At 50.2% G+C, this 26,340-nt stretch overlaps 1 protein-coding gene across 1 annotated transcript in view; it reads right to left on the bottom strand.

Annotated features, from left to right (window-relative positions):
- The window catches only part of SPTAN1 (spectrin alpha, non-erythrocytic 1), a 41,234-nt gene extending 15,962 nt beyond the window's left edge, over positions 1-25,272 (bottom strand). Inside the window, exons 1-30 of the mRNA XM_009896178.2 lie at positions 25,229-25,272; positions 20,033-20,272; positions 19,303-19,428; positions 17,825-17,965; positions 17,463-17,609; positions 16,835-16,968; positions 15,958-16,102; positions 15,713-15,867; positions 14,465-14,600; positions 13,830-13,931; positions 12,956-13,093; positions 12,523-12,633; positions 12,030-12,107; positions 11,709-11,864; positions 11,222-11,426; positions 10,935-11,116; positions 10,030-10,273; positions 9,624-9,746; positions 8,669-8,886; positions 7,912-8,004; positions 7,441-7,575; positions 7,079-7,227; positions 5,793-5,852; positions 3,547-3,745; positions 3,237-3,341; positions 2,529-2,552; positions 2,148-2,183; positions 1,220-1,267; positions 538-629; positions 30-174 (exon numbers count right to left, since the gene is read on the bottom strand). Of these exons, the coding sequence (XP_009894480.2) occupies positions 30-174; positions 538-629; positions 1,220-1,267; positions 2,148-2,183; positions 2,529-2,552; positions 3,237-3,341; positions 3,547-3,745; positions 5,793-5,852; positions 7,079-7,227; positions 7,441-7,575; positions 7,912-8,004; positions 8,669-8,886; positions 9,624-9,746; positions 10,030-10,273; positions 10,935-11,116; positions 11,222-11,426; positions 11,709-11,864; positions 12,030-12,107; positions 12,523-12,633; positions 12,956-13,093; positions 13,830-13,931; positions 14,465-14,600; positions 15,713-15,867; positions 15,958-16,102; positions 16,835-16,968; positions 17,463-17,609; positions 17,825-17,965; positions 19,303-19,428; positions 20,033-20,272; positions 25,229-25,261 (3,900 nt within the window). The 5' untranslated portion in view covers positions 25,262-25,272. The remainder of the gene's footprint in view (positions 1-29; positions 175-537; positions 630-1,219; positions 1,268-2,147; positions 2,184-2,528; positions 2,553-3,236; positions 3,342-3,546; positions 3,746-5,792; positions 5,853-7,078; positions 7,228-7,440; positions 7,576-7,911; positions 8,005-8,668; positions 8,887-9,623; positions 9,747-10,029; positions 10,274-10,934; positions 11,117-11,221; positions 11,427-11,708; positions 11,865-12,029; positions 12,108-12,522; positions 12,634-12,955; positions 13,094-13,829; positions 13,932-14,464; positions 14,601-15,712; positions 15,868-15,957; positions 16,103-16,834; positions 16,969-17,462; positions 17,610-17,824; positions 17,966-19,302; positions 19,429-20,032; positions 20,273-25,228) is intronic.
- Between the last annotated feature and the right edge of the window lie 1,068 nt (positions 25,273-26,340).

Below are 26,340 nucleotides of genomic sequence, written 5' to 3'. Positions count from 1 at the left end.
TTTTGGCTTTGTCCTCCTCACAGCCTCACCTTGTCCCCGAGAGCTGCCAGGTCTCTCTCAAAGCCTTCGTGTTTGCGCTGCAGAGCCTGCACGCTGGCCAGGTCATGTCCATAGTTGTCTGTATTTAGGGCCTGATTCTTCTCCTCTATCCATTCTTTTGTTTCATCAGCATCTCTGGTTTGAGTGAAGGCAAAAGGAGAACCAAAGGGGAGGTCATGGGAGGATCTGGCACCCAGCACGGTGCCAACTGCCAGGGACACTCTTGAGGTTGATGGTTCTGTGAGACTGCTGCCCCAGCCAACTTCTGCCAGCACAGGATGCTCCCCCAGACCCCCCAGGCCCACAGCAGTGCTGCAGTGTTCCAGATTCATAAACAAACCTTTCTTTTTCTAGAAGAACATAAAGAGTCCTTGCTGGACCACTGGTGGCCTAACTCCCACTGAACCAGCTGGGGGTTGAAGTCTGATTTGTTCAGGTCCCAGTCTCTTCGTACACAACCTTACGGACTTAACCCCAAGCATGACCCAAACAGCTCACCTGTGGAACCTCTGCACCTCATGGGCACTGCCCAGGAGCTGGCTTCGCTCCTCTGCTAACTGCTGCAGCGATCTCCAGCGTTCATTCAGCTCCTGCAGAACAAAACCCCAAGGCCACTGCACACCACAGGCTGACAGCATTGCTGCCTGCACAAGAAACTCTCACTGAAGCTTTGAGATGGCAAACAGAAAACTTTAGGTTGCTCACTGCTTATCTGTGCCTTTCCCTACTCTGCTGACACAAACATGCCAACAGCTCCTTCCTCTCTGCTCTTGTAGGCCTTGCCTCAAGGCTCTACTAAGAATACTGACAGCCCTGCTGGAAGACTCCCTAAGTGGCTGTGCTTCTTCCTTCTGCAGCACAGAAACTTCCTCAGTAAGACAAAGGAGAAGCCAAGACTGGCCTTGCCCTGCAGATGGAAGTTGCTGTTCTGCTTGGTTCCAGAGGCAGGCAGCTCAGGCAGCTCAGTTAAATCAAATCATCTCCAGGGTTTCTCCCAAGATGTAAACACAAAGTGTTTGTGTGTGCACAGTAAGATATTGATGAGCCCTGTATGTGTCAATAACTCCTTATTAGCTCAATAACTCCCTGAGTTGATTCAAAAAGGTTTGTAAAGGGTAATGGAAGTCAAAGGCTGTGGGCAGGGAGGGCTGCAATCAGCTCCTCAGAGGTTGCAGCTTACCTTGATTGAGTTAAAGGTTGCCACCGAGTGCACCATCAGCCGTGCAGACTGCAGGGGAAGGCAGAGACACAAAGGCAGAGTTAGTGTCAGCTCTGCCCAACCAGAGCCAAAACCAGACCGAAAGAAACCTCCTTGGAACTCCTTAATGACCTGGCCTAGTTCAGAAATAGACTTGGTAAAAATACAACCCTGCAAAAGGCAGGAAGACAGAAGTGCCCCAGATCAGAAAGGTTTCAGTGGAAACTGCTGCATTCTGTAATTCTGTAGCTGTTTCCCTGGCACAGTGCTTTGGACACACTTGTCCAGGATCAAAGAGAGAAGCAAATACCAAGAAAACCAATGCCAGTGAAATTGCAAAAGCAACCAAGAGTAATTAGTTGCAACACCCAAGGTGTTACAGCTCAGAGCAATGACAGTTAGAAATGGCTCCTATCTTGCTGGTGCTAACTGAAAGCAAACCCAATTGTCCCAAGGACAAAGGAGGAAAACCTGAGGCAATGTTCAGTAGGTCAGTTAAACCCCCAAACCCGGTCACAGGGATGGGAAAAAGTAAGATAAAATGAATCAGCCAAATGGTTTTGCTCTGCAGAGCTTTTGATGACATCAGCTCAGCAGCTAAGTCAGGTATGCCCAGAAGATCACCAGAACTGGGGAAGGCTAAACAAAAGAATGCTAACCAGCTCCCTCCAAGATGCAATCTGCTTTCCTGGGGATGGATCACTTGGCCAAACTCATCCCTTTGCAGAGACACAGAGGAGAACTTAAGAGTTTTCCAGGCTCTCAGTGCCTTAGGACTGGTGCTGCAACCTGTGCAAAACAGCACAGGCCTGGCACTGAGCCTCCGAGCAGGCCTGCAGCCTGGTCACGCTGCTGTGCTGGCACTTGAGGGCTACTCTGCTGCTGTGTGCTGCCAGGCTATGGCACTCACCTTCCAAGGAGAGGCTGTCTTAGAATCAGGTTCATCCTGTTGGAAAATGTGAAGGAACAGGTTTGAATAGAAGAAAAATATAAAGTGATCAGAACACACTAGAAAACTTTGGAAGCTCTTCACCTTCAGTCCCTGCCAGAGGACATCTCCAGCCATTGGTACCAGCAAGAGTTTGCACCAGTTGGGGTCACCCTGCTCTGCACTGACTTGGGATCTAGGTCCAGACGCTCAGGAAACAACAGTGCCATAGACAACTTAACCCTTTGATGTCCACCCAGAGTCACTACTGACCCCCTTCATGGAAATCAGCTAGTTGTGGCTGGACTGCTCCTGCATCCCAACCCTTGTAAGTGCCACAGTACCTCAGAAACGAACACTTACCCTGGGCATCATTCCATAGACTTCCTGCAAAGGGAGAAACAGGAACAGTTTGTTATTGTCAAACAGAAAAAGTTCTCATGGTTTGAATAGCAGAGAGCAGCAGAGAGGCTCCATCCTTCCACACCCTGGTTACCAGCATGGCAGCAAGCTGGGCAGTGCTCACACAGCCTCCAGGTGCAGCTCAGAGAAGCAAGCTGCCCAGCACTCTGCTGTCACTGGATAGAATCCTTTACAGAAAGAGCAGCACAGGTATGCAAAAACCTGGCAGACCCCAGGGGTGTTACCAAAAAAAGAAACCAGAAACCCCCACAACTCCTCCACTGGAAGCTCAGCTCTGGTTCGTTCCTCTTTTCCCCAACACCCTTTGCCTTGCCTGCAAAGAAATGAAGCCAAAAGGTCAAATTTCTGTGAAGCAGAGCTAATGCATAGATTTGCCATGACTCTGAAGGTTCTTTTGAAGACTTTGCATTCCTAAGGTAACAGGAAGAGAAAAGCTGTGGGTGGTGCACTGTGCTGGCACATCTCAAACAAAACAGCTCCAAGGGTGCCTTGGTGGTGGCCATGCTGCATTGAGTGTCTCTGGCTAGAGCAGCACCCACCCCAGTGACCAGAGCCCTGCACTGGCACACAGGGCACAGGACAGACAGAAGAAAGAAAGGAAGGCTTTGGCTTCTCAAAGAGTTAGACTAAGTCAGAGAAAAAGCAGACCTGTTGCTGTACTGCTTGCACTTCATCTGCCATCAGTCCTTCTGACTCCAGGTCACTGGCAACCTTGTTGATATCCTTCAGTCGTGACTCATTGGCTTTCAGATCCTGCACGGGACAGAAGAGGGCACAGCATCAACACCCACACCAGCTGGCACTCCAGGGCTGCCCAACACCACAAACCAAAGTACAAATCCAGTTGTAAACCTTTGTGCTTCCAGCCACAGCTGTTTCCTTCTCAGCTATGGACACATGAGCAGCAAGCCTGCAGGGACAACAACCAACACCCCAACTCTGCAGCACTGCCACACACCTTCTGAAAGTCATCAAATTTCTTCTGCAGCACCTCCACCTGCTCCAGGTCAGCCCCCACTTCCTCACTGGTGAGGGCAGCCTCCTTCTCATTGATCCACTGCTGCAGCTCATTGGCCTCCCGGAACAGCATGAACTTCTTGCAGCTCTTTTCCAGCATGGCCTTGCGCTTCTCTCCCAGCTCCAGCAGGGAGTGATACCTGCGAGGGGCAGGACGGGACACAGGGTAGTCAGAGTGCACTCGGCAGAGTCGCTGTCACTTACCCAGCACTCTCACCACTGAAGAGGGGAGAAATCCCTGCTCCCTGCTCTGCCACAGAGCCCTCTCCTGCAGAATTCAGTAAGTGCCAACTACAGGCTCATCCTCTAGATGGACAGCACCACCACAAAGGTCTCCCACATGCGACACCTCACCAGGCAAAAGCAAACCCAAACCACAGCTCTCAAGTTCCAGCAGCACCGTGGTGCAGGAATGACTCCAAAGGGTCTTGCTCTGAGAGGTATTTCCCACAGCACACCCAGGTCACAAACTCCACCAACCATCTCTCAGCAGAACAAAATCTGCTGGATGCTGACAAAAGCATCAACACAACTACACTCAACTGGGAAATCCATGGAACTCATTCCAGGTGCACTGCTTCGTATCTGTGCAATTCCCAACAGCAGCCTCATTTACATGAGAGTGAATCCAAAGTAAAGCCTCTAAGATGTTCATTTCCAGTCCAAACCAATTTAACCCTCGGCAGCCCAGGCATTTATGTCAAACCACAAGAAAACTGAAGTCCTTTCTTCAATTCCTGGTAACCAACAGGACACTGATGGTGCTACCAAGCACCTCTTCCAAGCTACTGCTGGGAAAAACCAAGGGAAGCTTTGCAGTTGCTGATGCTGAGTGACAGCACCCTGCAGCAATGCTGTCTGCAAAGAGCCTCACCCTCCACTCCCCTCCTGACTGCTCCCCTAGTTTAAGTTCTCTGGCAGATGAGACATTCCAGCTGCATCTGGATGGAGTTTGAGATCCTGAAGGAGACTGTCCTTGGTCTACCACAGTGATCCACAGCAGCAACTGACTCTCATTATTAACCCCTTTTGACAGTATTAAATCAAATCATGTAGGACACTGCTGAGATGCCTGCAGGGGCCTCAGATGGGGAAAGGGAAGCCTTGCAAAGCTCTCCTTTCCCACCCTGCAGCACAGACACTGAGCAGTTAGCACCTCCCACCTGCAAGAGCTCAACCATGCAGCAATTTCCTAACCAGGAGCTAACTCAGAGGGCACAAAGCCATCAGAAGCAAATCCTGGATACCCTGGGCTGTAACATCTGTGCATTGGACTGACACCAGCTGAGTCCTTCCATGGAAGCAGAGAGCTCATGGTGGTCTGTCTACCCTGGTTTAAGACTGGATAGAAAGGAACTAAGAATCTTTCACACTGGGTTTGAACAGAAACTCTCTGCCCTCACTTGAGGAAAATACTGGTTGAAAGCCTACCCCAGCTGCAGATGTTTGCCACAGCACACAGCTGCAGGTATTAACTACTTGTGAAGCTCAGAGGATCTGGGGCAAAATGCCTTCAGGAGCAGACCTTCCCTCAAAGTTGTTTTGCCACACTTCAGAGATTAACAGAATCACTTCTGATTCTCAAACCAAGATCCTCTCTGTGGAAAGCCAGGCTCAGGGAGCACAACTGCTTTGGACATCCCATCACCCTCCACAGCCATAACAAACCTTGGCTTTGTTGCCCCAAGGACATGAACACAAGTTCGAAAATTAAGTCAATGTTGCAATAAAGCCCAAACCATCCCACAGAAAGAACTAAAGCTTTCAGACTGCCCTGCATGAATGCTCCTCTGAGCTGAGCTCTGACAACTCCACCTTCCCCCAGACACCCATGGGATGCAGGACCTGGGGCAGGTATTTGATACCTCTATGTAACAAACATTTCCACCTGCAGCTCACAGTGCAAGATACTCATTTAAAGGACAGCTGTCTGGCCTTGACTAAAGCCTCTTCTGGTGAGCAAAATCAGCATACTGGGAATGCCATCATCAGCCACTTAGCAGCAGAGGTGACCACAAGGTAAGCAGCTGGCTGGCTACAGAGGACACACAGAACACAGGACAGCAATCCGCACTGCAGGAACTGCTGCCTTCTCTTTGGAGCAGCCTTCCCAGAGGAGGAAACAAAGAAGGATGAAGAGTGACAGCATGGAGACAGCAGGGTTTAGAAAGGGCTAAGCCTACTCACAGTTCTTCCACCTGTTTCATACGCAGAGAGACACTGCCGACTTCCTTAGTTATGAGAGTCCTGCACAGACAGAGGGAGCACAGCAAATGCATGCAAAAAATTAGTCAGATTAACAAAAACAACAAAAGCAGCAGCTCCAACCATGGGTGGTCTGTGGTAGGAGGTGGTTAAGAGCTCACATTTAAATGGAGATCAGGGGTCAATCAGAAGCAAACAAAGCGAGTCAGACCAGGAACGAAATTCACAGAAGGAAACCTCAGTAGTGAACTTGGACTCTCCCCACCAGGCCTCATCTCCTCATCCTCCTGCCTCTGACTGAAGGGTGGTTCCCTCTCCTTGCCTCTAAAGGCAGGCAGCTCTTCTAGTCCTTCACAGCAGGGTGCCACCCATTGAGGAGGTGACACATGAGCAGAGCTCTGCTCACTGCCTCACCACTTCCAGCCCTTTCTCTCACTGGTGGAAGTTGTGGTTTTGGTTTGGGGTTTTTTTTAACCAGCAGTGACTGTGTGTCACCAAGAACTGGTGACTCAGAACAATGGAGTGGGCAGGAAATCTCACACAGAGAGACAGGGCAGCTGTGCAGATGATGCCATGCATAAAACTTTCAGCTTCGGTTTCCAAGTGGCTTGATAAGGTGAGCCAGCAGCTCTCAGCTATCACCCACAGCCCTTGCCTGAACTAATCTACAACTCCCATGTGCTGTGGGAGGTCACTGCCAAGCAGCCAGGCAGGTTTCTCTATCTGCAGTGTTGTGCTCCTCTTTTAAAAGGAAGAAGGGAAAGAGGAAAAAAGGTGAGGGAGCAAGTTCTAGTCCCTGCAGTGGCACCAGAAGCAATGAGTGAGCAGCAGTGCAGGCACAGCTGCTGAGGAGGTCACCCCCAGAGGCAGCCCTGGGTAGGGAGGACACCGTACTTCCTGAAACCAGACCTAAGAAAGTTTCTCCAAGCAGATCCCACATTGAGCAGGGACAACTACAAACAGAAGAGCTGCTAAGGACAGAGATAACTCACAAACAGGCTGAAGTTGTTAGGTCCAACAGCGATAGGAACACACAACAGCAAAGTCAGACAGCAAGTTGAGCTCTGGTGTTGTGAGTTTTACAGCTCAAAACAGGAACAGCAATGAGCAATACAGAGCAAAAACAAACCAGCTGAGTGTGCAGCCCTGCTACAGCAGCCTCTTGTTTTGCTCCAGAACCTGCTCCCTCGTGTAAGAGGCATGGCCTATGGGAGGCAGAGGCCAGGCCAGCCAAGGCTGTATGTGGCATTGCCACTCCCAGCTCTTACTGGTTGTCGATCTGCTCCTGGCGCAGCGCGATGCTGCCCTGCTCCTCCAGCAGGTTCTCGCGGGACGCAGACTGGGCAGGGTCCAGCTTCTTCACATAGGCAGCTGGCACGAAGCCCTGACGGTCGTTGACTTCAACCTTCCACCAGTCCTGGGCAAGAGAAAGTGGAAAAAAAAGTCTGACAGCTACAGGAGTCGTGAGAATGGGCTGGAGAGGTGGGGGAAACTGTGGAAGGGGAGTGTGGACTAAATGGGCAAATTCAACTGCTTTAGATGCTCTTATGAAAGTAAACAGAAAACCTCTCCACAGAGCACAAAATCAAGTAAGCCAAGCAGCTCAGCAAATCAGAAGGCAGGAGTGTACCTTGTTGGTGCTGTTGAGTAAGGTGAGGATATCTCCCTTCTTCATCGTCACCTCCCGGGGACTCTTCTCCTGGTAGTCATAGAGAGCCAGGACCAGCTCCTTTCCAGTTTCATCATCTGTGGGAGCAACTTGTTGCTAACAAAGAAGAAGCACAAGAAAAATTATTTGTTCTGTGTTTATTACAATCAGTGCAGTTGTCCTACAAAATACTTCTAGCCTTCAAGCCAGTGTGGGACCTCAGAATGGCCCCTGCTGAGGGGGCTGCAATGCAGACAGACTGACTTCAGCTGCAGCCTGAGCCCAGACCTTGCCAGCCACCACATTACCTTTCCCAGTGCCCTGCAGCTGCCTGCTATGGCTGCACTGCTGCTGAGAAACCCCAGCAGGGTACAGCCAGTTCTCAGAACCAACAACTGCTCCTCAGCTTGGCCTTTACCCTCTGATGACCCTTCAGCAGCACAACTCCCTTACCCTGCAGGACTGGGCCTGCTCCCTCAGCGCCTGGATGCTGCTGCCATACGCAGAGAGGTCGGACATCAGCGCTTCATGTTTCTTCAGCAGGGCCTGCAAGGGAAAGCACCAAGGCACCATCTGCCCCTGGCCACCTCACACACAGTCCTGCTCCACAGCCACTCTTTGGCTCCAGAGCTGCCAGTCCTGTGACTGCCATGAGAACGACCGTTGTTGTTTATTCACAGACCAGATAGGAGCCCGAATGCTCCTGGGGCCCTTCCTCTACCTTATCTCAGCAACATTCTTTTGTGGTGACCAGGAACACCACATAGCTCACTCCAAACAGTGTGAAGTTTGAATGTGTGCCTTAAACTGCACTGCAGTTCAATTGAATGTCCCTCAGGAGGGTCTGGGAGATGGACCTGGCCTCAGAATGGTGCTAGCCAAGTAACTATAGACAAATAATCACTTCCAGACCAGTGAACTGCTGCCAGTCAGCCTCAGCATCCAGTGAAGGACCTGCTGCTACCAACCTCTCTATGCTTTACAAAAGCCCTATAGAGAGGTGAATGCAAATGTGAAGTTTAATGCACATTTCATGTGCAGCAAACCAAAACTATCATCTTCTGGCCCCGAGCCCAAACTCAGCACAATGCAAGAACCCTCTGCCTCTACGGATCTTGGAATCAGCAGAGCTCCTGAAGTTTTCACCTGGACAAATCCAAAGCCTCACTGTGTTCACATCAAACTGACCAAAACAACAAATCTCAAATACCTCAGCGGAGTCTTCATCTTTTCCATAGTCTGTGCTGCCTACAATGGGCTCTTTCTCCCTCATCCAGGACTCTGCCTCATTAGCATCAGCAAAGTACTGCTGAGCTTGCAGGGAATCCTCCAGGTCCTGTCGCCGCTGAGAGGCTTTTGCTTTTAGAGAGTCCCACTTCTGGTTCAGCTCATTCAGTTTGATTTTCACATCCTCAGCTGCAAAATGTCCTAGGGGACAGAAAGAGAGGGAACTGAAGGACTTGCAGAGACAAACAAGAGGCCCTACAGGATTATTTGTACTCTTGGAAGTCCCAGCAAGGAGACCTGCAGCCTGCTCTGACTGCAGCAATGACAGCACAGCTGAGACTGAAAGCACTGCACCTCTCATACTATGCTTGGAACATCTGAGTCATTAAGAGCAAACCAAATCACATCACAATGCTTCTCCTCAACAAAGAGAAAGGGAAAGTCATCTCTTTCCAGTGGCAGGTTTTGAAAACAGCCCACAATGACAGCAGATGTGCACTGCAGATGCTGGAATCCAGAGACTCTTTTCATCCTTCTGGAGTTGAGAGCCAGGATCAGAAATAAAGACACAACCAGGGTCAGGAACAAGGACACATTCTCACTGAAATCAGGATGGACTCTTGCTGTCTTTGTGCAGGATCATCTCTCACCTCATGACTGTGTGTCTCAGACACAAGCCTTTTACAGATTTCAAAACCAGAGGCTACCTACCACAGGCACAAAGCTGTTGGGGACAGGCTTGCAGGTATTGGAGATCTGTGAGAACTGAGAGGTTCCCATCCAGGAATCTTTTTATTCCAAGTGTAAGGATGGCCAGGAGAGCACCCTGCTACCTGTCTACTGCATGGGTAAGAACAGGCAGCAATCCTGGACTGCACAGAGTGCAAAGCCTAGCACAAAGATGTCTGAAAGAATGAGCACCCAAAGCCCAGACATACCCTCCTCCACCATGGCGTTCCCCTTCTGGGTCACTGCTTTAATGCGGGGCTCATGGCCCGCAATTTCTGCCTGCAGGGCCTGGTGCTTCTTCAGCAGGTTCTGGACACCAATTAAGTCCTTGCCTGGAAGATGAAAAATAGTTAATCAGCTAATTGAGAGGTATCAAAGCAAACAAAAAGTACTAGGAAGCTGCAAGCAGAGCCAGACAAGCTTGCAGAGTCAAAGACTGCCACAGGCACCAGCAAAGCTACGCTGCTGGCACAAGTGTAGGAGAAAGCCAAAGAACCATGGCTGGTGGCAACCCTTCACGCAGGGTTAACTACAGCAAGAACTTAAACTTCCACAGAGAAGCCACAACAGAGCAGCTCCAGTATCTAGGTCCTGGAGAGCCCCAGAGGCACCAACCTCTGTTGGTTGAGGCTGCTATAGGCTCTTTTTCCCTGATCCAGGTCTCCTCATCCTCGATGTCCCGGAAGAGCTGCTGCAGGCGAAGGGAATCGGCGAGCTTCTGCTTGCGAGCCACCATGGGATCCTTCAGCGCCTCGTAACGAGCAACCAGGGCCTCCTGCTTCTTCTTGATGTTGTCAGCATCAAAGTGCCCAGCATCCTGGAACTGGCGTGCCTGGATGGTGATGCCATCAATGCGATCCTAGGACCAATTCAACAGCTGTCAGCTGGGACAAAACTCTGCCACAGGAGAGCTGCAGATGCACACTGCCAGGGCAAGCACCTTGGTACTCAGCATGGCCTGGACCACACAGCACACCACTTAAATGCCACGGGGCTCAGTCTGATTTCACAACACAGACAGGAACCCTGCACCCACACCAGTGGCACAGCTGTGCTGCTCCAGATGAGCTATGCTTCAGCTGCTAACTCCAGCTGCGGGAGCCTAGGCTTGGGTGATTTTCTTCCTGTGGATTTAATTGCCCTAAAGATCATCTGCAGACAAAGGGACCACTCCCAGTAACGTTTGCACTTCAAGCAGAACACAAAGTGCAGGGGAAGAGGCCTTTTGCAGGTGGAGAGGCCAAGGGGAGTTTTCCTATGCAGAGCAGAGCAGATCTTTTTGAAAGTGGTACCCACAGCACACAACAAGGCTGTGCTGCCAGCAGCTGCAGCAGAGGCTGTTTTGCTTTATCCAAGAGCTTAGTTATGAAGATGTTGTTCTTGGAGACACAGATCAGAACCACTGCTGCTGAACAGGCTGTAAGGGCCAGGGCCCAAAAAATGAGGGAGATGCAGACCTGCTAAAGTCTCTGGAGAGAACAGATCTGAAACAGCAGAAAGGAAAAAAACACTTCCCTTACCTGATGGGCAGCCACATCTGCCTCCAGCAGGGCATGTTTCTTCTGAAGATTCTGAACACTGGTAAGGTCTTTTCCATAGTCATCAGAGGCCAGGTGTCCCTCTACCTCATACAGCCACAGCTCGATGTCTTCCACATTGCGGTTGAACTGCTGCTGTTGATTGGCCTCACGCAGTTTTATACCTGACCGAGACAGAGGGGCAAGGGGAAAAGACATCCTCAGGGTTCTACTCCACCTTCACTCACTTCCTGCCTTCTCCCAGCTAAACTCTCCCAAGCAAGTCTCACCTTTGAGCTCAGTGGCCTCCAGAAGCTTCTTCCACAAGCTGATCACCTCATTCATGCGAGCTGCCACCTCATCAGAGGCGTAGTGGTTGACATCGATCAGCTTCTGGCCAGCCTTCTCCAGGGCATCGATGCGGCTCTGGTTTGCAGAAAGCTCTGCCTCAAAAGCCTGATGCTTCTGGACCTTGCCTTGCAAGTTGGAGGGATCCTACATGTGGAGAAAGAAAAAAGGACCTTTCAATCCAAAAGGAGTAAATACAGGTCTCTGAAGGACATTTGAAGCGAGACTACATTCATACAGCTGCCAAGATATCACCAACCACAGGCCTCTGGAGTCAGCACTGAAGCAGCATCATGGCAGCACGGCAGGAAAGCGCCTGGAGTCAAGAGGAAAGGACAACTCCTCCTCTTGCCTTTGATGGTATCATTAGGCTGGTTGCATTAAGCCTGGTGTTGTCTTAGAATGACTCTGATCTTGGCTTTGGCCTACCTTGTACGCCTCATCTGTTGCAGTCTTCATCTTCTCGTTCACCCAGCTCTTGAGCTCGTCGGAGTCGCGGAAGAACTGCTGCAGGTGGAAGGAGTCTGCCAGCTGTGCGCGGCGGCGCATGGCACGCTCGTGCAGGGCGTTGCGGCGGCTCAGCAGCTGAGGGGAGAGGGAAAGCTTTGTCATTCCTCAGTCTTGTGAGAGCCACCACTCCATCTGTATCCTGAGAGCTCAGCTGCCTCACCATACACTGTAGCCACACCGCCGAAAATACAGGAGGAGATGGCTTACAGCTGACAGCCCCAGGCTGTCTGAGATACTTACAGCATCCCTGCGTGTAGCAACATCATCCATGGCGTAGTGGTTGTTCTGAATCAACTTTGTAGCAAACTCATCTAATGCCTGAAGAGCAAACAGGTTCCCATTTACTTGGTGTCACAGAAATTGTTTGTGCAAGTCTGATAAGAATAGCTCTCAACAGTTTGTCACCCTGTAACCAGCAGAAGCCCTGACAACAGCTCCCTTCTGCATCTGTGCCATCACCTGCATGTGGCAGAGTGCAGGCTTTTGGCCAATCTTCAGCAGGCACATGCAAGCACTGGGTGGCTACTCAGCCCCCTGAGGCAGCAACCAAGCAGTACCCTCTCCTCCAGAATTTTCCATTTTAGAGACAAAGCACAACTTATCGAGACAAGAGACCCCACACAAGTGCATCGCTCTGCTCCTTCGTGGTCAGCCCCCAGCAGCGCCTCCTCCCCAGTCAAATCCCTGTTATATCCCTTGCCCACTGACTGACCACCTCCTGTAAATGTCTTACTGTGATTTTCTCCTCTTGGGCACTGAGGGATTTCTCAAAGTCTTCATGCTTCTTTAAAAGGGCCTCCACACTATCCAGGGAATCACCAAGGTCTTCATTCAGCAGAAATGCCTGAAGGAACCAAAGTAACACTTTCAATTGCTGTGCTCAGCTGCTCTGAAACTCAAACTCAAGCACAGCCAGTGATGTTTCCTGCCGTGGGATATTACTGTGTACAAGATGCTCTAATTTGGGTTCCCTCTGGGCCTCCCACAGCCCAGTCAGGATCATTCTCCTCACTTCTCCAAGGGTTAGCACTCAGAAGCAATCCAAGCCAGCGTCACAACAAAGAGCTTCAGCAGGAGAGGGAAGCAGTCACTGCAGCAGCTTGGGCTGGGTACTCTGCCCAGCCCCCTGCTCACCAGAGTGGGCTTGGTGAACTCTGGGCACTCACCTCTTGTTTGCTCATCCAGTTGTCAACTTGTTCAGTGTCTCTGTAGAAGAGCTGCAGGTCCATGCACTGCTCATACTGCTGCCTGCGAAGCTCCCACAGCTCCAGCAGGGCAGACCTCTCGTCTGAGAGGATGGTCAGCTGATGGGGTGGGAAGAGGAATACAGCAGCATTTGAGTTCCCACTCTGGTTCATTTCCATCCCAATGTGAAATCAAGTTGTGACTAAAGAAAGTGGTCAACACTGGACTGAAAAATGACCCCATGTGAAAATAAACCACTCTCCTGCTGCTGACATCATCATCCTCACACTGAGCAAGCTTTCTTCAGCTTCCCCAAGCCTGAGCAGTTGCTCCAACCTTCTGGCTCCAGTCACAAACCTCTCCTTTTCCAAAAGGGCTTTAAGAGACAACCCCTCTGTTTGACTGCAGCTCTACCCACAGCAGCAGCTGTGCAGCAAACTCTGCTGCTGCCTCAGCCTCTGGTATCTCTTTGCTCACTCCCAGGGCACTGACTAGTCACTGTTGGCACATGCAGGCTTCATGAGGAGCCTCATTAGTTTCTGGACCGGTCAGAGATACTTAGTTTTAGTGACCCTTCTGGTCACAGACCTAAGCTCAGGGCACTCAGTTTTCTTCTGAGGGAAAGATGAACTGAGAGTCCCTAACAGGTAGTACTGACAGCCCCAACAGGCCCTCTAACAGGCAGCCAGAAGCTGTCAGCTTGAGAATGGGAAGCAGCAATGGCAGAAATATATGGCAGATGCCCTGGCACCCAGAGGGATGATACTTTGCAGCTTAACAGGAACCAAACTTCTCAGTTAAGGGACACAGAAGAAAGACACAAAATTCTTCTAGGAGCTCTTGCTCTCAAGTTACCTTTTCTTTAACTTCATCAGAAGCATAGTGCCCAGCAGCAAGCAGAGCCTGGCCAGACTCATCAGCAGACTTGAAGCTATCTTCATGGGCATCAATTTCTCCCTGTGGAAGGGGATGTGAGTAAGATGTTACCAAGTTTATCTTAGTGTCACTACATGAAAGCTGCTCTTAGAAAGAACAGAGTCAGCAGTTTGGACATTTGACTGACAAACATCCAACTGTCTTCAAATACACTTCACATGAGACCCAGAATGAGATGCACAGCCTTACTCTGCAGGTAAGAAGTGCCAATCCACATCAAAAGGAAACTAAAGGCTGCTTCTAAGCTGCATTCTTTCTGCTTACAGCAGCTCCTCAGGATGGAGAAGGAAAGCAGTGGTCAGTCCAGCTGACTCTAGCAGCTCTAGTTACTTTTTGTCAATCACTGTAAGCATTCCTAACCACTCATCTCCTAGTGTGCCTCTGCTGGCAAGAATGAAATTCTTCCATCAGGCCAACACTCTAGGACTGTGCTGGCTGCACGACCAAAGGACTGCAGCGATACAGCATCAGCAGTTCTGGCTCAGAGACTGCCTTAGACACACAAATCAATTGTTGAGGGCTGCTGACTGGCTCTGGCTGCATACCCATCGTACCTTGTGTTCCTGATGCCTATCTAGAAGGGCTTCTGCTCCAGCCACATCGTTGGCAAGCTCATCAGCATTAATCAGAGCCTTCATCTCAGTCACCCAGCTGGTGAGGTCTCGGAAGTCTGCCAGGAAGCGCTGCAGCCTGAGGAGAGCAAAACACAAACCCAAGTGATTGGGAAGAATTTGCTTGTGTAGTGTCTCCATCCTTACCCCAACGAAAGAGTTACAAACATTACAGCTGCTTCCCAGGTAGAGACAAAACAAGGCCCAAAATGCCATCAGAATGGTAAATAACCAAGTCTGCCCTCAATCAAAAGAAGCCTTTCAGAGCCAGGAAAATGCTGGCTTGAAGACCAGTTTCTCCCAGACCTATATTGCACATCACTTACACTGAAAGTAAAAGGAGCTTCCTAACTGCAAGCCTCTGGGAGAACAACAGCAACCAGAAGATGGTTCTCAAGCAGAATGATTCAAGATAGCCCAGGGGACTACTCCTGTCACAAGCACCACAGTGGGTGGGACTGACAAAGCTTCAGCTTGTGCAGGCCTCAGAATACCAAGCAAAGCAAATCTCAGGCTCCTTTCAGCAGCCTTTACAGCCTCTGATCAGCTGTGATCTGCTGATGTTTCCTTTTTAACTTTGCTGTGGATCTGAAGAGATGATGACAGGGGAGGCAAAGGAAGAATGACTACTTGAGTGGGTCTCCACCACCTCCTGCATCATGGGAGGGAACAAACAGCAGAATAACAAGACCAGAATGGATGTAATCTAACCACCACAGTAGGGTAGGTTTCCTTTTAATACAGCTTCTCAGGAGGGATCTAAGAGATCATGTTCCATGGACAAGCAGGCTAGTATAGAAACAAGATGGGATGAAGACAAATCCCACAGCAACAAAGCAGCTGTGACAGGAACGGGCACTTCACTCAGTCTAGGACAACACAGAAAACAACATACAGCACACAATCACAAGGGCTCCACAGGGAAAGACTCGTGTGTGTTAGAAAACCCCACACAAAGCAGTCAAAGTCCTTCAAACTGCAGGAAAAAGCAAACAGCATAAAGCACCCAGGGGTCTCCTTCCGTAACTGCTGCAGAGAACAACCCAAAGCTGTAAGCACTGAACACAATTTGCGTTACTGCACAGTCTGCTGAACAAGACTGCTGCTGAGGACAGCAGAATCACCCCCACACCAGCACCCCTGCCCAAGCCAGGGGAGGCAGAAGGCAGTGCCAGGCCAGCAGAGCCCCACCTGTAGGAGTCGTTGAGGCGAGCGTGGCGCTCTGCAGCCAGGGTGCGGATCTGCTCCCAGTTGGCGATCAGCTCCTCGCGCTTCACTTGGATCTGAGAGGCATTGATGGGGTGGGACTGCTGCAGGCGGTCAGCTTCTGCACACAGGGCCTTCACCTGGGCAGCACCAACAGGGAGTAAGCTTCTGGCCTTTTACAAGCGGATTACCTTGTTTCAACCACAGATGGAGAGCACCCCGTCAGGTACCTTGTCTTCCAGGGCCGCAAGGTCTCTCTCCAGCCCTTCGTGCTTGCGCAACAAAGCCTGCACGCTGGCCAGGTCTCTGCCAAAATCATCTGAGGCCATCAACTGCCCTTTCTCCTTGATCCAGCTGATTGTTTCATCCACATCCCTTCAAAACAAAGCACAGCTTGAGAGCAGCCTGTCTTGGGTGGGAGCCGGACAAGAGCAGGATGTTCTGCTGCACGTATGCCAGAGGTACTGGCACACACCCCCAGGTCTGAGGAGTGCAGCCAGCTGCAGTCACCCTTAAAAGCACAACAAACAAAAAACATGAACCAAACTACCACCTCCCAAAACAAGAGCACCCACAAACCCTCAAAAACCTAAATAATAAAAAAAACACACACTTTTTTTTTTTTTTGAAGTCTCAAGAAACCTTGAAGTGTATCAGCAGCTCTGAACAAGGGCTTTCAGCACCACTGAGCACCAGCACTCAGCACCACTGAGCACCAGCACTCAGCACGTCTGCTTCCCAGCCTGGACCCTTCTCCAACTTAATGACAGCAAACCTCAGAACACTGTCAATAGAGATGAGGACAGAGACACTGCCCAAAGACCCAGGACAACCAGGCTGACACCCAGGACAGAAAAATGGGGAGGAAAGGGGAAGCAAAACTGCCATTAGCAGGACTGAGCACAAGAACCAAGTGTTGGAAAGCCAAATCGGGGTGGGAGTTCTAATGTCACTGCAGAACCACCAGGTCCTCATCCAACAGTCATGAGGAGCACTAAAGCAAAACCACAACAGAGGCTGATCTCATCCTGCTGCACACAGCTGAATGCATCACTGAACCCCCACACAAACAACACAGCACTGCAGGAGATCCAACCAAGATCCTACCTGTTGAAGCGCTGAACTTCAGCTGCCCCAAAGAGCTTTCCTTGCCTCTGCAGGGCAAGCCCCTTCAGACGCTGCCAGCTGGCATTTACTTCATCCTGTTTGGACTTTATCAGTTCCTCTTCGGGGTGTAGCTCCTAGAGAGCAAAGAGAAATGATCCTTTCCCATGTTCTGTGGTTTCACCTTCATCGACAGCGCCTTGCAACGCGGCTGGCTCCTGAGAAACCACTTCATCATTGCTGCACTTCCCAGATGGTTACTCCAGGCAGCAGCTTCCCCAAATCCTCACTGTGCAAACATCCAGTACTCCTGCAGCAGCCTCATTTTTGCTCTGCACCGCAGAGGGCTGCAAACAGGATCTTTTTTCCCTTAGAATACAACACTTCCTGCCCTGTCTCCATCCTCAAGCCTCAGATGAGAATCACAGAATGCACAGGGTTGGAAGGGACCTCTAAAGGTCCAAGCTCCCAGCAGCAAGCAGGGACACATATTTTAGTTTAAACCTGGTTGCACATCTAGAGTAAAGCTTAAAGATCTGCCACCAAACCAGGGGCAGAAGAGGAAGCTGCAGACAAAAGCTTGCTGTGCCAAACCAGACTTGCAGGAGAGGCTTCCACCACAGGTGTTTACCTGGATAAGTTTGCCAGCAAATTGGTTCACTTCATTTACTCTTTCCTCATGAGCTGCAAGGTCTGTCTGGAACTCTTCAAACTTCTTTTGCAAAACCTCAACGTGCTCCAAGTCCTGCCCAAGCTCTTCTGAGGTCACTATTGCTTCCTAGCACATCAGGAGATAAAAAGGAAATGTTAATACATCCAATGGGAAATCGCTACTGAAAACCAGGAGGCAAACTGTCCTAATGCAGAGTAGGTCACAGACAGTTACAACCACTGAGTTTAAAGTAAGATCTGGAACTACAAACTTTCCTCCATCAAACTCCACTCCCCCCACACCTGCCTATGACTGTAGCAAACCTGCAGCTAACAATTTACCTTGTCATTGATCCAGTCCAAGACATCCTCACACTCCCGTAAGAACTGCACCAGCTTCTGCGCCTGCAGCAGTTTGACTCCCTTCTCCCTCATCTTCTCCAGCAGCAGCTCCCACAGTCGATGCAGCTCCTGCAGCCGAGTCTAGAACAGGACCTGGTTATCACAACCCTGCACCAGGGATTGGATTTATTCCCTTCCTGACCTGAACAAAAACTTTCTTCCAAAGCTGTACATCCTAAACCTCACTGCAGACAGAGGGAGGACAAATCTCAGTTTCATCTCCAGTCTTTAGTTTTTTGACATCATGGAAAGTGATGCACCTCCAACCTGAGGATTATTGCACTGTTCACACTCTGGGTATGAATGAAGCTGTCAGTCACGTTTATGTGACCAGAAGGGAAACACTGAGATAAAATTTAATTCTATGCTACTGTGAAGTCAGACCAAAAACTCTGCTGCTGTCCCCTTTCACATGGCAGTTAACTCCTAATAAGTGCCTCTTGTCTTCATTTTGGGATTTGTCTTGAAGACAGCACACCTTGTTCCAAGCCAGACTTGAGCCACTTGACAGCACTGTCTCCATCTCTCCTGGCACTAATCAGTCAGTGTATTTAGCAAGCACTAAGTAATGTAATGCTGAGATACTATGAGCAATTACTACTTTTAATATTCAGTCCATCTCTGGTTGCACTCTGCCTTTCAGAACTGTTGGGAGCAACCATGAATTTTATAGATAATTAGAAGAAAAGTTCTCACTCCCACACAGGCACACAACTTGCAAAACAGGAAAGTGTCTGCCCCACCCATCAGCTGTGAGGCTTTGCTCATCCCAATCTGAAACTTGAAAGTCACACCAGAGGAGCTTTTGAACTTCCCGCATGGGTGGTACCCATTTAGAGCCTTCAGCTCGGCAGGTTCCAAGGGAGGAAAGAGCTCACACCATTTGTTAGCACTGCCCAAAGGGCAGTGCAAATTGTCAGCCAAAGGAGTAAGAAGGAATTGCAAGAGGAGGTTGCACTGCACGCCAGAGGTTTCACCTACTCGTATGTGGGACCCGACTTGCGTGGCCGTGACTATTGGGCGCTGCGCCGTCCGGTAGGGCGTGAAGGACTGAACCATGGAAAGCAAATTACCACTCCAGGCATGACATGGCCACAGCTTCTGCTGAGAAGCTCAGGCACAGAACTACTTAAACCCACCCAACTCCAAAGCAAACATTATCTGATCACAATGAGGTTTCCAAAATCATCATCGCTCAGCCCCATGTGGCAGCCAGTTCACCTCAAAGCTGGATCCCAGAACAGGGCACTCATGAAAGAGGAAAGTATCTGTAAGCTTTAAAAACTGCTCTATGACTTCATTAGTCAAACACCTGTGCAAGTTTAGGAAGTTGTCTGTGCAGTTTGCACAAAGTGTTTAAGGAAAAGCCTGCAAGGGGTAAGAAAACAGGAAAGAAAGGTTAAAGTTGTAGTACTCACTCGTATGGTTTCAGATGCAAAATGACTTTCGTTGATCATCTGATTTCCAGTCTCATCCAGCTTAACAATAGCCCCGGAATTGGCCTGCACCTCAGCTTCAAAGGCTTGGTGCTTCTGCAGCTTCCCCTGCAAGCAAAACATCCAAGGAGGTGTCTGAGATGTGGTGCCCTTTTCCCCACATTTCCCAGCATGGAGGTTTTTGGAGTCTTTTGTGCACTGCCAGCAAACTGCCAGCACTGCCAAACAAACAAGAGAACAGCCCAGCCAAGCTCACTGCTGCATCAGTGCTTCCTGGGTGCATTCAAACAGCCCAGTGTTAATTATTCCCTTGTTCTGTTTGCTCCTGTACAGTGGAGTGTCCAGACAACCAAGAGACCACCAGCTAGTCCCACCCACGCCAGTTTATGTTCTGCAAAGGTCCTTTCTGTAGAAACAATAACACTTAATTCACCTTAATGCCCAGAGCCAGTGTCCAGCACCTTCTGGGCTTAAACAGAGTTGGTTTTACATTGCAGCCAGGAACTTTTTCTATGCTGATTTAGCCTCCAGCCCATTAATAGAAACACTCCAGTTACACCAGCAAAGAGCCCAGGCTAATGAAGAACTCCTGGCAAGCCACAGGTATCTGCACCCATACCTCCCCCCCACTCCAAGCTCCATTTGTGTTGCTTCTGTCCCAGCTGCCCTGCAATCCCAAACACAGGGAACGCAAAGTGGCAGCAGGACTTGCCTGCAGATTGCTTGGGTCTTTGTAATTTTCATCAGATGCTATCTGCAGCTTCTCCTGGATCCATTTTTCCAGCTCGTCTGCATCACGCTGGAAGAACTGGAAGCGATAGGAGTCCTCGAGCTTCTGGCGCCGCAGAGAGGACAGCTCCTTGAACCTGTGGTAACGGTCCAGAACCTGCTGACGCCTCTCCTGGATGTCTTCTGCTGTTTCCAGCACCTTTACACCACTGGGATCCATTTTCTGAAAGTCAAGAAAACCACTGTGTCATTTGTGTTGTAAAACAATGGCAGGGCAGGAGCAGATCCTGCCTTCCTAACCTGCCATGCAGCTCCCTTACAGCCTTGCTCTGCGGGCAGCTCTGGATGGAAAATGCAAATATTCTATGGATAAATAAATAAAAGCACACTGATAGAGGCAGGTAACAGGAAAGACATTTTACACCTACTGCTTTTGGAAAAATATGGCTGCAGCCATATAAAGGCCACGGCACCTCCAACAGGGGCAAGCAAGTGTCCAGCAGCAGCGTTAGAAGCGCTTTGGTGCACACAAATCCACCTGGGTATGGTGACAGAAAACCTTTCTGGTACCACAGAGCACATCTGGAAATATTTTAGTTCAAATACTCAATGCAGATAACTGAAGTTGCTGCTCTCCAAACAGCAGCCAGCTGGCCCCCATAGCTCTGTGCATTATTCATGCCCCACATCTGTGAGACAGCTCTTTGCTCTCTCAGCTAAGGGAGACAGAAGCAGCTCTCTGCAGAGCCCTTCCCAAGCTGATGCAGAGCTCGCAGCGCTGCACAGCCCTGACCTTGGGAGGAGTCAGCCAAGGAGCATTTCACAGAACCAGAGATCCTGCAGGACCCCTTCCCCTGGAACTCCTCGTGCAGTGCTTCACACACCCAAGCCTCTTCTCATCCCCACAGAACAAAGAACCGCTGCAGGTCTGCTCATCTCCTTCCTGTTCAAATCAGGATGACCTCCAATTCTCAGTTCCTGAGCTTCCAGACAGCAATCAGGTCTGCAGTGAACCCATGGCCACGCGAGCAGAACTGCAGCGCGGTCACACAGCGGTGTCAGCGCTGCTGCCAGGGCTGGGACATTTGCCCACCCACTGGACAACTGCAGATCCAGAGGCTGCTGCAACCAGCACCTCATTGTTGAACAGTTATGCACTTTGTGATTCGAGGTAGGCAGAGTTTACATCTGCACCTCACTTCGTGCTGCTGTCACAACCCTGTCAGCACTGAGCTAAAGGCTCTGCTCACCGCTCCTCCCAGGGATGGGCAGGAGCCCAGCCTGTGGCTGCAAGCCAGGCAGGGGCAACGCCTTCAGAGCCCTGGCTGGACACTAATAGTTGTTAGCCATCAGTCAGCTGCAAGCTTCCATCAGACTTGTATCCTGCATGGCTGTTGGGGGAACCCCACAGGTTGGAAAATCATCTGCATAGCCCTGTGTGCTGTTTGTTTTCAAGCATTTGCAAAGGGACCACCTGACAGAAAGGAACACGTGGGGGCAAATTCCCACATTCCATAGTTCTCTCCCAGCAGCCTCACCCTGTCAGAGGGCTGTGGTGCCAGCAGCAGGCACCGCTCTCTGAACTCAGCCCCAGCTGCACTGCGGCAACTTAAGACGAGAAAGAAAATTCAGCTTTAGATTCTCACCCAGGCACTTGGCTCGCCATTGCCAGACCAGGGCAAGTCCAAGACCCAAGCTCTGTGCAGGCTGTAGGACACAAATGAAGTGCAGGCTTCACCTGGCAGTGGTGCCAAAGGCCCTACTCCATATGCTGGTGGAGTACTGAAGGATCAAAGCCCTGAGCGCTACTGAGCGGGCACTGAGCTGCTTTCCCAAGCACGTTTCTGCAAGCCCTGTTTCAAACAGCCTTTTACCTTCGGGAGAGAAAACTACTGCTAAAACATTCCTTTCCTGTGCTGATACACCATGTCTGGATTCCAAACCCACTTCTTTCAAACTGTATTGTGCTGGGGGATCACGAGGTGGGAGCTGGTGCAAAGGCACTGCAGGGCTGCAGCTCCCTGCATGCTCTGGTTGGGGCCATCAGCGGCAGAAAACAAAGCCCCAGCAAGCCTCTGGATGCTGCACAGTGCTGACAGCTTTCAGCACCAAAAATGACCTCCACAGTCAAAGAGGTTTTAAATAACTCTACATTATTGAAGTATTTAATTAATTTAACTCTTTAAATTACCATTTGCAATATTTTTACCCTTTGAAAAACCAAACAGGAGACCCTCTTGTGACTCAGCCCAGCGGCGGCTCTGCCCCACGGCAGCCTGGCTCATCCTTCTGCTGGAACTGGCGAAGAGAAAGGCCCCTTTGATCTGCACAGCGAGTAGGGCCAGTCCATTGTAACAGAAGTGCTTTGGTCCAGCAATAATAGACTGTTCTTTCCTGCAGCAGAGCAGCTGACGTCAGCACGTCTGTGCCCGGCCGGCGGGCACCGGGAGCTCGGGGCCGGGCAGCGGGCACCGGTGGATGCTGCAGGCCCTCTGGCACCTTCGCGCCCCAGCTGCCCTTGGATACAAGCAGCTGTCCCAGAGCTCTCTAACCCTTCCTGCCTTAGCCAAAGCATGAAGGCAGCCCGGACAGCCCTGCACCCTGACAGTGCTTTACATCTGCGAACCAGCTGCCGCTGGCTGCCAGCAGCTGCCCAGCCCCAGATAAGCAGCCTCGTCCCTGGCCTGGGCACCCAGACAACGTCCCCTTGGTGCTGCAGGCCCTGCCCTCCCGGCGCCGCCTGCGCTGCCCGATAAGGGCAGGCAGAGAGAACCTTCCAGAAACCTGCCAGCTCATGCCCACACAGCCAAGGCAATGGGGCCTCGCTGGGCTGAAGGCGTTTGCCACTTCAGCTCCATGCTGTAAGGCTAACTTCAGAAAGTCACTCATCAGCTTCTGGCTCTCTAGCAAACCATCAGTGTGGCTGTTGGCTTGTTTAAAAAAGCCACAGAAAAGTCAATTTAAGACCAAACAACCCCACCCAAACCAAACCCATTACTCTCCTCCTTCCATTTCCAACGATTAGCCTTCCCCAGACACGTAACTTATACAAGGGGTTGGACCAGGGATTCCTGGGGTCCCTTCCAACCTGGCATTCTGTGGTCTGCTGGAATTTGTCTGGGAGCAGCCAGCTGCAGGTGTTCACAGACCCAGCAGTGACAGAGGTGGGGTCAGCAGCGTCACTCCTGCGGGGTACACTGGAGCTGCAGCAGTGCTGCTGGGCAGGCACTCCAGAGCTGCCAGCACCTCCTTTACCGAAACACCTTCGCAGCAACAGAGAAACTCTGATGCAGAACACATCCAACTGTTCCTATAAATGACACTTAAGAATTCAACTCATCTGCCTGTAAAAGCAGCCAGCTGTCAGTGCAAAGATCCCTGGCTAAGGGTGCTGTAAGAGAATGACTTGAGGGCAAGCCCTGGCCTGCATTCCATGCACTTAAACATGACCCTAGCAGCAGCCTGCAACACCAGGTCCTCTCCCTCTCCAGACACCCTCCCAAGCGCACACACACCAGCAGCCTGATGCATTTGGCATGTCCAAAGAACATGTACCTGATTGCTGGCTCTCCCCTCCTGCCTGCCCCGTGGGGAATGGGGATGGATTGCTAATGTTCTTCTTTAAGAAGAGTAATTTGAATTCTAATATTGGATGTGAAAATAACCTTCAAAAGGAAAGGATGGAGGAAGAAACAAGGTACATTCTTTCCATCTTTCATTTCTCCTATTCCCAGCTTCCTCACAGCACTGTGGAGGAAGGAAGCCACCACATACATCTAGAACACAAACCCGCCAGGACTGCCTGGTTTAGCCCTGGGTCAGCAGGTCCCAGTGCTGCAAGGAGATAAAAGAATCCTCTGGAAAGTATGAGCAGCTCTGTGTCCTGCTCCCTGCAGAGGAAGGGCGTGAGCATATTGTGTTACACAGCAGTAACTGTAGAGGTCAGATCACAAACCCTGGTCTAGGGATTTTAAACCCAAAGCTGCCTGCTCTTTTGGTTTATTGAGAGTCTAGATCAACGAAACAAAGCAATACGAAGGGTGGGCTACACGCATCTGAACCTGCATCCAAACATCCCTGGTTTCTGTCAGCCCCACACCTCTGCAAGCTGAAGCCAGAAAAACAACTCCAGTACCAAACCCAAGATGTGCTGAAGTTTCTGCTCAGTGCTGCAGACTCAGAGAGACTAAGCACAGCCCAGAGACTGAAACAGGCATTACAGGGACATTAAAAAAATGCAGCATTAAAAGAAAAAAGAAAGGCAAATTATGCTTGAACTAAAGCAGGTGGCAAAGCTGCAGCTGAGGCTGATGGGAGGCTCTGTGCACAGCTCCAGATATGCAGTTCTGAAATAAAGTCACTTAAAAACCTGCTCCGTTTTAGGAATCGAGCTGTTCCAACAGGAGCAGCTGAACTGCCTATCTGAATTTGGTGCCTTTATGTACAAAGTGGTTCTTGGCTCTGTATTTTATCAGCACAGAGCTTGGATGAAACTATGCAGGGCTGGCAAGGACTGCACTCTGCTGAGGCTCCTGAGAAAGCAAATTACCTTTGACTGCATTGCAGAAATGCGGAGATCCAGGTGATGGATCCAGATAACCTCAGCATTTTCCTCTCCCCTTTGTTATCTTTTGCTTTCACTCTGATTGCAGTATAAACATTTACATCACTACAATTTCCACATAAACCCCATAGCTCGTTTCACCCAGCTCAGCCTGCTCCACACCACCTTTCCTTTGCCACCACTGAAGGGCAAACACCTCGGACACAGGAGCAGCTACACCACACACAAGGGTTATCCAGCTGTTCCCAGGAACCAAAGCCCTGCAAACAAAGAATGTTCTGTGTAAATCTTACCACAGGTGATTTTCAGATGCTGCAAGCAAAAATACACTGCTCAAGTACTCTGTAAAGCAAAAATCTCCTTGAAAATGAATCCACATCAAAACCCAATCACACTGAACTACAGCTACAAAATGTTCACACCATGCATCACAGATAGCAATCAGGAAATCCAGAGTACTACAGGAAAGGCAGAGCAGACTTAGCACTGAGGTACAGACAAGGCAGCTGCCACGGAGAGCAAACTCCTGTGGAAAAGGCTCTTGGTTACAGAGAGGTCACTGCAAGCAGGGCAGGCACCCACAGCAAGGACGCTGCATGCAGCACAGAGAGATACCTGGACTTTGACTTTACGAAATGATGACAACATGATGGAGGAATGCAGAGCCTGCAAGGGAGGGGAAGCCAAGATAACAGCTAAGGACTGGTGTAAGGACAGGGCTTCAGCACTGCTTTTTTCCCCAGCATGTTCTGTCACAGTACATGTTTCATACTTGCCTTTTGGTTCCTTGCCACGCACAACAATCTGCTACTATTGTCACCGGGGCTGTGCAAGCACAGACCTCGTGCTGCCAAAGGTGCAATTATTAACAGGAAACCCCATTAGTTAATTGGCTGTGTACTAACCTTTCCAGTCAGGCGTTTTTGCTGAAACAGAAAGTAAAGAGACTCATCTGGCCTTGGCAAGCGGCGTCTCTTGCTGCCGCAGAATCAAGCGCAGTGCCTTACAGTCAGCAAGAAGGTTGTGAACACCTACAAAGATGTCTGCATCCAGCTACCACAGCAGAAGCGTGGACAAGCAACAGCTGTGTCAGGCTTGTTTTGAGGTGGCTCATCCTGTGTCCAACCCAACAAATTCTCAGCTGAAAATGGCCTTGCCTCCCCTGCCACACCTCCGTGCCAGCTGAAGCTGGGGCCTATCTCTGGTGGCTTCTGCAGAGCTCAGTGTCTCAGCTGCAGTAGTCAGGGGTTGTCACTCCACTCTATCACAGCTACAGGAGCAGAGTGCTGGACTACACTTGGCATCCTCCATCCACAGCATCTGCAGTCTGCTCCACCCTATCTTTCTGCTGCCTACGTTCCAGGGACCATGGAAAAACAAACTCCCACACTTCTCCATGCAGTGGAGAAAAGGGAAGAGGAATTCCTATGTGCTCCAGTACAGGGGAAGCAAGTAATTCTCCCCAAACCCCGACATATTTTTGACTAAAACAATTACAAACCCCTGAATACATCAAGTAGACAAAACCAAGGGAGCAAAGATACTAAGTCATTAGCATTAAGCTATCAAGGTTAGTTATAAATGCAACGGTAAGGAATAGGAAATTCACACCCAGAGATGCCTCCCTGTCTCCACAGATTTAAGGCTTCTCCTACCTTCCCACTGTGCAGGACCAAAATGTGTGAGAAAGGCTGTAAGGCCAATCTCTGACATTCAAGAGCTTTTCA

The sequence above is a fragment of the Dryobates pubescens genome, chromosome 29 (genome assembly GCF_014839835.1).
Source record: "Dryobates pubescens isolate bDryPub1 chromosome 29, bDryPub1.pri, whole genome shotgun sequence".
NCBI classification, from domain to species: Eukaryota; Metazoa; Chordata; class Aves; order Piciformes; family Picidae; genus Dryobates; species Dryobates pubescens.
This window is presented reverse-complemented; position numbering and strand designations above follow the sequence as displayed.